This window comes from Lycorma delicatula, chromosome 3 (genome assembly GCF_047948215.1).
Source record: "Lycorma delicatula isolate Av1 chromosome 3, ASM4794821v1, whole genome shotgun sequence".
NCBI lineage: Eukaryota > Metazoa > Arthropoda > Insecta > Hemiptera > Fulgoridae > Lycorma > Lycorma delicatula.
The window spans coordinates 24,411,063-24,423,370 of NC_134457.1; the positions used below are offsets into that span (position 1 = coordinate 24,411,063).

The 12,308-nt window shown below is 30.4% G+C and overlaps 1 protein-coding gene across 1 annotated transcript in view; it reads right to left on the bottom strand.

Annotated features, from left to right (window-relative positions):
* Window positions 1-1,664: 1,664 nt before the first annotated feature.
* Window positions 1,665-12,308, bottom strand: part of LOC142321455 (TBC1 domain family member 31) — a 129,149-nt gene continuing 118,505 nt past the window's right edge. Inside the window, exon 20 of the mRNA XM_075359549.1 lies at window positions 1,665-1,867. Coding sequence (XP_075215664.1) covers window positions 1,770-1,867 — 98 coding nt within the window. The 3' untranslated portion in view covers window positions 1,665-1,769. The remainder of the gene's footprint in view (window positions 1,868-12,308) is intronic.

A 12,308-nucleotide genomic window follows, 5' to 3' on the forward strand; every position in this document is an offset into this window, starting at 1 on the left:
TATTATATTAAAAACAGAAATTTGTTCCTCATAATTTTTCTGTAGAATTTAAATTAATTATATATTTTATAACATAGTTGAATCCTGAATAACAATTTTGTAAAATATGTAATGCTGCAATAATTCAAGTGAATTTAATTGATTTACTTCGCTTCTTAGAATAAAGAATAAAAACACATCATAAAAAACTGCTGCGTTAGCATCTTAAGGTCTTTTTAGGCTAAAACGTGTCATCAGAAACTAATATAACAAATTAAAAATAAAGTTTCTTAAAATTATAGTGAATTTCATTTCGATGTGATATGTTCTTACAATTACGTTTAGTGAAAATTTGAAGATATAGAAGGGGTGATATAAAGATCAATGGATCATTAATTTATAATACTTAATATTAAAAAAGATCAGATCCAATATTTTACAATGATGAATAACTACACTGTACATATCAAGATGTAAAATTGATAAAGTTATATAAATCTTTGAAATAATAACCAAAATTTAAATCAAACAATTTAGCATTTATCTTATTAATACTTAAATGACCTGAAATACAACATAGCTATTCATAATAACTAGTTTTTCAAATATCTTACAAAGCAATCTTACAAGAATTGAAAATAAATATACTTCACAAAAAGTTAAGTTTTTAGTTTTCTTAATCATAACTAATAATTAATTCATTGCCTGTTTCTAAGAAAGCTAACCTTTTAGAATGAAAACTTGAATTAATAATTATAATTGTGCCTCTGTGTCTGAAGTTGACATTACTTCTATCAATCATGTTTCAGATACTGCTACATACACCAAAACTCAAATTTAAAAAAAAAAAAAAAAAAAAAAATAGTTTTTGGACACAGTCCTCTTAAATTTTTGTAATAAATACTAATCTCCTTTTCACAAGTTAACATTATAATTTAAAATCAGTAAAATCATTAGCAGACTTATAAAATCATTAATCAAGATACTTTTCCTTATAAAAATGTCACAGCTTTCAACCTAGACATTTAATACAGTTTTTAGCTGAAGATTCCTTTACCATTCTAAATAAATTTTTACTTCAAAGTAAGAGTCAAGATACAAGAATTCTATTCTCACTAGCACAATCCATTTCCATAGCTGACAATTGTTTCAATTTTCTGTTCAAAATAAATTCATTCTTACTAAAATATTGTACAACATTTACAATTATAGATGGTGGATGCTAAAGTCTATGTGGAACACCAATAGATAAATTTTATCAAAATAAATTGTTTTTTCTATTTTCCCAATATTCTGAAAATATTTTCTTGGCTCTCAAGAGGTACATCCTTAATCAAGACATAATTAACTTAAGAAATTGTTTGTATTTTGAATATTATTTTACCGATTGTAGTCATTTTCTTAATATTACGAAATATCAGTAATATTGATATCTCAACATTAAATAACCTTCTCTGATCACCTTAATAGAATTAAAATTTTTTGACCCCCATCCCCATAAGGTCCTTAAATAATTTTTAAATAAACATTAACAAAAACATATTAGTGTGAAAACACCAATATCAAAAAAATTACATGAATAATTGAGGATTGGCATAAGAATAAATAAAATTTCATTAAAATAGTTTTATTATAATTTTTTTTTTTTTTTTTAGTTTATTCTGTATTTTACAAACAATGTCCTAAGCTTTTAAGTAAGTGAAGTAAATTACATGTACACATAAATTATTATTACTCTATTTTAATGATCAATTGTTTATTCATTTTACAGTTATCCGATGATGAAATAATTATTTCCAACTGCTTAAAAGAGTTTTTCTTAAATCCATACAAGACTTAATTGCTTCTTGTTCTCTTCTGTAAAAATCAGCAGTACGACCCAAAAAATCTGAAATCATAAATAATATTTTTTTAAGAAATGGGCATTTGGAAAAAATTAAAAACATTCTATTAACAATTTTTCCTAATCATTAACAAATCAATTAACTTAAATTTTGTCTATGTGGATTTTTCAAATACTAAGAAACAGTGAGTAGATGTTATGTTCACATATAAAAGCTAATCACGTTTTTTTTTTTTTTAAATAATAATAAAGCAACAGAAATTATTTAAAAATTAATATAAAAATATATTTTTTTGTCCCGACTTTATGTCAAATGTATGTCATTTTTGAGCAATAAAAAACTCGGAATTTTTAGAAAATTAAGTAGCAGTATTGTTATTTTACCTTTAATAACTGGATTAGTAAACTATTTATGCCATTACTTTATAGTTAAGGACCACCAATAAGAATTTATTAGGGCCATCCCTAGAGGAGGCAGAAAAATATTCTGATACATTCGTGATTTCTTTAGGTAGTTCCTCTGGGTTGATCAACAGAGGAACTCTACTCTTTTCTTTTCTTTTCCTTAGCTCTTTATTTTCATACATGTATCTTAAGAGCTATGATCACTTCTATACATAGGTCTATCATACCATGAAATCCACACAATTTCCAATAATCAAATCTAGTACGTGTTTAAGATTTAATTTCGAAAAGTCTAACAACAGAGATAATAGATAATTTAATTTTTATATTTAATTAATATTCTTTTTTTTGGATGGGTGAAAAAAATACTGTACATATTATCATCCTCCAGGACAAAAACAAAAAGAAATTCCCCTTCTTGGATAAGAAAAATATTAATAAAATAAGATTAAAACTAAGCTGAAATAGTATGATAATAAGAAGATTAAAACTAAAATAATAAAAAAATATAATCAGTAAGATAAAAGACATAACATAAATAGGAAAAAAAAACCAGAGTTTATCATTTGATAACATTGTAGTTTATGGAGTATATTGATACTTTGTAATAGTAACAATACCCAATCTAGTACATTCTTATCATTGTCGAGAATGCAGTGAATGTTCCTAAGTAATTTAAATTTACGACATAAGGCCTCATAACATATGCAATCCACAAGGATGTGGTGCACACTCAATCAATCATACATAGAGGGGTGCATTTTCTCCTGACATCAGATGCCCATGAGTAGCTCTGGTATGCCCTAACTGCTATCAGCAGAGGAACACTTCCTCTGTGAATTTTTCTGGATGAAGAGTTCCACGGTAACACAGTATCTTTCATGTGTCAGAGTTTATTATCCACTGTAGCAGTCCAGTCACCTTGCTCAAAGAGTGTGTTTTACACAATATTTACACAATGGGTAAGGATTCAGTAGAAACTCACTTGTGTTGTGATGGTTCAATTCAGTGATTACATCATAGATTTCAGTGATAAGATGTCTAAAATACAAATCTTGTACAGCTTGAAGTGCACTACAAATAAGGATATCACAGTATTCAGGGTTGATGATATTCAAAGCCTTATTGATAGCATACAGCTGAGCAGTAAAAACACTTCTAATATTAGGTAGACCAAACATATAGGTTCTGTCATTAATAACAAATGCGCATCCAACATTATCATTTTGTTTTAATCTATGTGTGTGTACTACTGTGTCTGGGTTTGCCTTGGAGAGAAATTGGTAAATTTGCTGAAAGACAAGAGGTGTTAATATTTTATTGTATACGGTAAGATCAAAATTAGAATTTATGGGGTTGGTCCTCCAAGGAGGATATGAACAGGGCTAAGTTGAAAAAATAGAAGGTGTGTCTAAATTTAAAAGGTCCATTAAACATCATTTATGAACACACTCAGGTACTGTATAACGTGGATGGTCTTTATGCCTTTGTAAATGACGATTTGCATGGACTACATTAAAAATTGGGTGATTCAGTTGTCCTTTAAACCGGGCAGAGTAAGATGCCATCTATCCCAAAGTGATGATTCACCGCAGTCAACAAGTAGGTTTGCGACAGAGCTTGATCTAAAGGCACCTGTAGCAAGATGATGGAAAGCACGATACACAGAATACAGCAACTTAAGCATGTTATGGCATGCTGAACAATAGGTGACACAACCATAATCTAAACGGGAACAAACAAGGAATAGTAAAAAGGCACATACATGAATGATCGGCTCCCCAATTGGTATTGCAAAGAACTCTCGGCATATCCATAAATTTGGAACATTTGGTTTTTAATTGTTTGACCCACATAAGATGGCTACCAAAAAATAAATCTAAAAATTTAACCTCAGGAAATAGTAATTAGCTCTCTGTTGAGAATGATTTGTGGAATAAAAAGGTCCTGCAGGCAAGAAAAGGCTATATATTTCGTTTTCCCAGGTGAAAAGGTGAAGCCAGTAATCTTGGACCAAGCTTCAAGGTGAGATATAGAGTTCTGTAGTAGTCTCTCAGCTGTGGCTGAACCGAACGTGATATATATTGCAAAATCTTCAACAAATAAAGAACAAGAAACAGGTGACTACACACATTTAGTAATACTGTTGATGGCTAAAGCAAACAAGGTGGCAATTAATAACTTCCTGGAGGCACTCCATTCTCCAAGGTGACACTATCCGACAAAGAATCTCCAACACAAACGCAGAAAGTTTAATCATTTAAGAAACCCTTAAATAAGGGTTTAACTCTTATTTAAGGCAAACACATTGCCTTTATTAATAAAAAAAAAAAAAAAAAAAAAATTTTTGTACGGGTCATGACTACTTGTAATTTGTTAACAACAGTTTCAATTTGTAGCAATGCAATTCTAGGAGTGAATGAGCAGAATTGAATTTAATAAAATTTTATCAGAATAATAGTAATAGTAAAATTGATTAAAGAGTTACTAAATATAAAAATTAGAAGAAAAAATATATTTAAGTTTATTTATCAAATAATTTAGCTGTTATTACTAAGACTATCTTCAATTTTGCAGATTATGATAAGAGTTATTCACAATAATTTTCTATAAGTAATTACTTTTGAATATTTACTTGGTAATCTAAAAATAAAAAAAATAAATATGTACAATCTCAGACGAAAAATGTACTAAAAGACTACATACATGTATATATTTCTAACAATTATTATGTCGGTATTTAATAATACTGACAAGCCATTTTAATATTAGAGAAGAGCAGTTATTGAAAATTTAGCTTACGCAAAGTGTATAATGTATTAGAAAAAGTTTTTTTTTTATAAATTATAAAAGAAAAAGATATAAATGGGTGCAGTCAGGATAAATCTAAAGATATCAGGTAGAATATACAACGGTTAAGCAGAGATTTTGATTTTTGAAACAAATTATGGACTGGGAAACATATCAGGCACGTTCCAAAGAATGGTTATAATAATCAAATTGTGATAACACAGCAGAAAGAAGTTTATGACAGAATATTTTAAAAAGAATTATTTATTAAATAACACACTAAGGCGTTCAATTTTAGATCGCTTGTTAATTGAAAGTTGCGTAAAAATAAAATACTGTTAAAGAAGGCAAATTAGAAATAATAAAGCAGATAATTCAAAATGTTTAATGTAGTATGTATGCTGGATTTTAAAGATTACCATACAATAGAAAAAAAAAGAATATAAAAGTAATTATACAACTGAAACAAGAAAAATTCAGTAATTTTGTTGAAAAAATTCATCTATACTCATTTTTTTTACAATAAATTCTTCCTTGAAATCTTCTATAAATATATATATATATATGTATATATGTATAAAAAATTTAGATTGTATTAAAATCACAGACATTAAAAGTAGTGAATGGAAAAAATCAGTTTTTAAGTAAAATTATAATGTAAGTTTAATGACCAAAGATGTATTTTTCATTTTTCAAGATCACTTACTCAGATATGTTAAAACTCACCTTTGAGGGTGGTTTTCTATTTTTCAAATGTTCTCGCTCAATAATTAAAAATCTATTGCATATTCTTTATTTTTTAATAAACCACAAATTTATGCATTTTGTGAACATTAAGTACTCTTCACCATACTTCAAACTGAGCTTAGATTTATGAATTTATTATTTTTTGATATTTAGAAATGCAATATTTTTCTGCTTATTGCTTAAAGTAGAAATAAATAAATAAAGCAGTATAAATGATAAATTTTTAATTATGTATTTAGTGGAAGTTCTTCTACAATGGATGTTATTATTTTTAAGTGTTCTATAATTTGCATTATAACTAATTTTTAAATGCTCTTTTTTCTACCACTATTTTTCAATCTTTCAATCATTACATATAATATTGCATATTTCACATTTGTCATATTTATGAGTATTATTTGTATACTTAAATTCATAAATAAGGTAAATTGTTTTATATGGTAGTTTGACCTTTTACTATCAAATAAATTTACAATTTTATCTCGGTTGTATTATTTTTATATTTTAAGTAATTTTTACTTTTCCAGTAGCAGATCCTATAGAAGGAAAATATACCATTCAACCAAAATTTTGGATATAGGATTTTTGGCTATGTCTGTGTTTTAAAACAACCTTAGTCAAAAAAAAGTATCAGAATTTCTGGAAGATTTATGCACCTACATATGTTGGCCTACATTTTAATTAATATCTTCAGGACTGGTTCAACAAGTAGTATTCAAAACTTTTTATAAATAGAGAATTAAATTTGAACAAAATTAAAAAAGGGGAATAGATAGTTTTCACCATTTTTAATTTTTGGCTTTTTGTATAGTAATTACAGATTACTTTTCCATCGTTTTAGCATGATGGAAGTACTTATAAACTTATTTACAAATCCAAAGTTTTAAGCCACTCAAACTTAAAACCTAAAAGCTTTTGGGTTTGGGGACGTTCAAAATTATTTCTAAAGAGTTTTAGCAACATATTTCAAAAATTGGTTGAATAAAAAAGTTGAAACTTGACTATATACAACCTAGCTTTGGCCTGATTTTTGACCCATTGGACAAGCAGCATCACGGTAACCACTTCCTTCCTCCACCAATAAAGTACAATTTTTTTAGACTTTTGAATAACACTGCATCAAACCAGGCCAATTTATTGAAGCAAATAATTACTCCAATAAATAAACATTTAAGCCCCCAAAAGCAAAGGGGTTGAATGAGTAAAATATTAATTTTTTAAACTTAAGATTTAAAATCTAGCCATATGTAGTATTAAGGGAACTTAATACTTAAAGCCATAGGAACCTTTTAAAAAAGTGGGTCCTGTGGGACTGACTTAAGAATTTAAAAAATTGTTATAATAAAAAAGGCCAGATGAAACAAATCCATGAGCAACTACAAAAGAAATCCTACATAATCCTAATTAGTTATAGTAAATAAACCACAAATAGCTAAACTTATATGACAAACCAAAGAATAAGTAGCAAAATTTTAGAGTCTCTTTGAATTAAACAAAATATACTAATACAAAAACAACTAATTTTGTGGGGGTTTCTGACCCCTACCAGGCGCATCCCCAAGAGTCAGATAGGAAAGTAGATACCCTGCATATCTACTTTGCAGACATGAAGGGTAGATGGGAAATAAAATACCACCCTTGGACCAAAACAGAACTAAAACCCACCACATCTGTTTCTGGATCAGGCAGCGGTTGGTCAGCATCTGTCTCATCATACTCCCCCACTAAGGTAGAACTAACCCTGCAGGAGCTAACCTTAGTTTTATCTCTGAAAAAAATTTATTTCTTTTTCACACTTTAGTTTAATAACTTGAATATGATGGAAACTTCTTTGGGTAAAACTACTCGGGGGGGTAACTCTATAGAACAATCTTCCATTACAAGAAGTGAGGCAATTGGGCCTAAAGATTCTGGAGAGCTTAAAACAAAACAGAGAAGTCAGAGTCTCTTGAAAACCTTTCTAAGATAAAAAAAAGTAAATTACTTTGGAATCATAAAAATGCTTTTGAAAGTCGGTTAATTAAAACAGCTCACACATACCCCACATGAAACTATATCTTCAAGTCAGATAACTATAGAATTTTTAAAGGAAAATTTGGTAACAGAGTTATGAAAATCTCCTCTATTTTGAGAGCAGCTTTTGTTGTAAATAAGAATATTTTAAACTAATGATTGATTTTCACTCACCATCTAAAAGGTTGTTTTTTTGTAACTTTAAAATATGCAAATAGATATTGTACCTAAAGTGGCTTTCAATTGCAAATAGGTATTGTACCTAAAGTGGCTTTCAATGCAATCTCAAAGAGCAATATCAAACTCAAGCAAGGAAGACAAAAACGTTAATGAGGAAAGCTAAACGGGAATCTTGGAATGGGTATGTTGCCAGCATAGAACATGATCACATGGTAGAGAGAGTAAGGCTTACAAGATTATGAAATATCTCAATGCAGATGTACGTGATTCTGTAGGAATTTACTCAGCTGATGTTGAGAAATGGTTGGAATAATATCAGCAACATTGGTCAACAGACATTCAGGTTCATCCAATTGATGATCCATGGGTGTTCATACTTGGTATAAACAATATAGACTTAAGGAATTACAAACGGCTCTAACTTGTAGTCATAATAAGAAAGTGCCAGGGACAGACAACTTGAATATGGAATTGTTTAAATATGCAACATTGGAATTGCATGTCCGATTAGCAAGTTTCTTTGACTTATACTGGAAGCAGAGGAGAATACCAGAGAAATGGAGGGACGCATTGGTGGTATCTATAAGAGTTAATAGAGAAGATCTTAGTAATTATAGAGGAATAAGTTTGTTAAATTCTAGTTATAAGTTATTTTCCCAGATTTTGATTAATCAAATTAAGACCCATTGTAGAGATTGTGCTGCTGGAAGAACAAACTGGTTTCTGGAAGGGACATTTGTGCACAGATATCTTTGTATTAAAACAGATTATAGAGAAAAGGAGGGAATTTATGTCCTTATACAGTGTTTATTGATTATGAAAAGGCCTTCGACAGAGAGTCCAAGTTTTGGAATATAATGGCTGAGAGGCCATTTCCTTTACAAATTATTGAGACATTGAAAACTTTATACTGGGTCACAAGAATAGTGGTTAGATTGCGAAATGGAAAGGTTGAATATAGGAAGGTGGACACGGATGTAAGACAAGGATGTGGAATTTCACTTATATTGTTTGATATTTATTTAGATAATGCGATTAGAGCATGGAAAATAGGTTAAGAATTTTAAAAATTGATATTTATCAGAATAATTTTGTAATGACTTTTGTTTGCCAATAATCCAGTTATTATATCAAACAGAGATTACCTACAGCGTGCTTTGTTTGAATTGAATAAGATAGTCAAAGAATATAAATTTAATATCTCGTGGGGTAAAACGGTTTCCATGGCCTTTTCTGGATTAAATCTGCTGCGATATAAATTAGTAATGGAAGATAAAACCATTGACCAAGTGAATGAATTTAAATTTCTGGGTTGGAGTATATCACTTTTTGTGGAAACAGATGTAAAAAATAAGATAGAAAAGTTTAATAAAATGTTTGGTACTATTAGAACATTGCTTGGCAGGGTGAGGAATAGTACAATGATGAAACTTTATAAAAAGCATAGCTGTTCCAGTGGATCTGTATGGCAGTGAAACATGGGTATTGACATCAGCTGACAAAAGCCAATTACAGGCTGGTGAAATGAATTTTCTTAGATGTAACAACAATATCATAGGTGAAATTAACTTTATTAGACAACAATCAGTATATGACTTTTAAATGGATTTTTTATTTCATTTTTCTCATTAATAGTGAGATGCTTCTATTTTAGCTTCATGTTTAATATAGAATTATTTTGAGTATGAATATTTATATCCTTAAATAGGTTTAAATTAAATGAAATTTTACTTCTTTACTCTTTAATCTAAGAAAGATTGAATTTAGCTTTAATATTTTTTATTTGCAAAATAAATACTACTTTTTAACTACTTTCCTTTATAAGGTATTATTTTAACTGTTATTTGTTTTTATTATTTTCTTCATTCTAGTATTCCTGTTTTTCATTTATGAATTAGACCTAGTATTAAATAATTATTATTATTAATGTTGATGTTATTCTTTCAATTAAGTTTATTATAGTTGTTGAAAATATTAGTATAATTATTGAGATTTCAATGTCAAAGATTTGAGAAATAGATGCAATTAGAAAAAAATGTGTTGAGAATGATTTTCTTGTAAATTATATTTTAGAAAATCCACATACAAACGGTGAATTTTTCTCATCTTTTCATTTTTTTTTAGATTGTTATTGTAAAAAATAATAATGTTAAAATGATTACTGTAAGTGTTATACTTTTAATATTAATTAATCTTTTGGTATGGGCTACTAACTGGCCCATACCTTTGCTGTAGAGAGAGAGCTGCTGCGTGGCTCACTTGTCACTCTGAAGCATTTCCATGGAAATTAACTTCTAGCAGAATTTGATGTTTTAACACCTGAATTGTATGAGATACTGATGCTTTAAATACTTGATTTTCCAAATTCTCCCAGCAAAAGAGAATTAATGCTGAAAGATAAAGTAAGCTGGCTGACCGTATAATGTTCCCATAACATAACTAGGGAAATTCTGCAAATTTACTTTGGAACTTATGTTTCAGATGGCTCATAGTTTCATTAGAAGAAAATTATTCCTTGTTTGGTAAATAATTTCAGAAACTACAAGGTAACAACAATGTAGTAATTTTTCTCCATATGTTCAATAATCAGCTATGGAAGAGAATGCTACCAGACAACTTCAAAAGTGAATAGTGGTTTCTCAGGAAGTGTAGTGATTTTTCTGGGGAACCATCAATAAAAGTTTTGCTCAACATGCTAGGTAAGTGAAAATGAGCCTATTTCTCAAAAAGTTGTTTATCAGTTCATGCTTTTCGTTAATAACTGTTACACAGTTGATAACAATTTGAAAAAAACATGTACTTTTGTTTATTTTGTCGATTAACACCTTGAATTTTGAAGGGATGGAAGTAGTGCAGGTCTTTATCTAAAATCTGAGAAATGCTGGCTTCAGAAAGTTTACATTAAATAGTTTGGTGTGAACTCTGTATAATGGTCTTTCTATGCCCTGTATTTATGAAGGTTATTTTTTTTTCAAGGTCTGATCGGTCGCAATATAAAAACCAGCGCAAAAATCGGATGAACCTTTGCGCATATGTGTTGTATGGCGTCTCTAGTATGGCCTTCAATCACGCCGCATCACTTCGTTTAGTTCTGAACACGCAGCTAGCACGTAAACATATCTACAACAATAGCATCTCCCGTCAAGTGTGAAGTGTGTGCGGTAATACGATTTCTTCAGGCTGATGGGTGTAATGCAGCTGAAATTCATAGACGAATAAGTAATGTGTAAGGTGAAACTTCAATAAGTGACAGCAAAGTGCGACAATGGTGCAGGAAATTTGCTGTCACAAAGCAGGACGTGCAGATGTTCATGATGCAGGCGGTCAGGGAAGGAAGCGAGTGTCAACCGATGATCTCGTTGAGCGATTGGATGAGGCAATTCAAGAAAATCGTCGGTTCACAATTTCAGTATTGAGTGATTTGTTTCCTGAAATTTCAAGGTCAGCTCTTTACACCATTGTGAGTGAGAGACTTCAGTACTGCAAACTGTGTGCAAGATGGGTTCCCAAGATGCTATCTGACTATCACAAAACAATGAGAATGGACGCCTCCCAAACATTTCTCCAGCGCTACCCCAATGAAGGAGAACAATTTTTGAACAAAATTGTCACAGGGGACGAGACATTGGGGTCCATTTCGAAACTGAAGAAACAAAAGAACAATCCAAACAGTGAATGCATTTTCATTCTCCCAGTAAACCAGTTCAAGCAAACCTTCTCCAACAGAAAGTGAATGGTTACTGTGTTCTGGGACCGGAATGGAGTTCTCTGGGTGGAATTCATGGAACATGGCATGACTATCACTGCAGCCTCATACTGCGTGACTCTTCAACACCTACGAAGGACAATTCAGAATAAGCAGAGAGGAATGTTGTCATCAGGCATTGTCTTTCTCCATGACAATGCTCGGCCGCACACTGCAGCTGTAACAAAGAAGCTCCTGCAACATTTTCGTTGGGAAGTGTTTGATCACCCACCATACAGCCCGGACTTGGCTCCATCCGATTTTCACCTCTTTGCTCACATAAAACGCTGGCTAGGAGGACAACATTTTGGCACAGACATCGAGCTGCAGACCAGTGTAGAAACATGGCTGAAAACACAGGCAGCTCCATTCTATGACGAGGGTATTGGTACCATGCTAAGACAAATGTCTAAATCGGAGTGGCGACCATGTAGAGAAATAGCATAACTATGTAAGTACTTGTTACAAATAAAAAATTTTTTATTTTCACTGTGGTTTTAATTTGATGACCGATCGGACCTTGAAAAAAAACAACCCTCGTACATTGCTATTTTTTTTATTGTACAGCCAGCAGCTTCAAAATTTTGAACCAAAATCCTGTTAGGA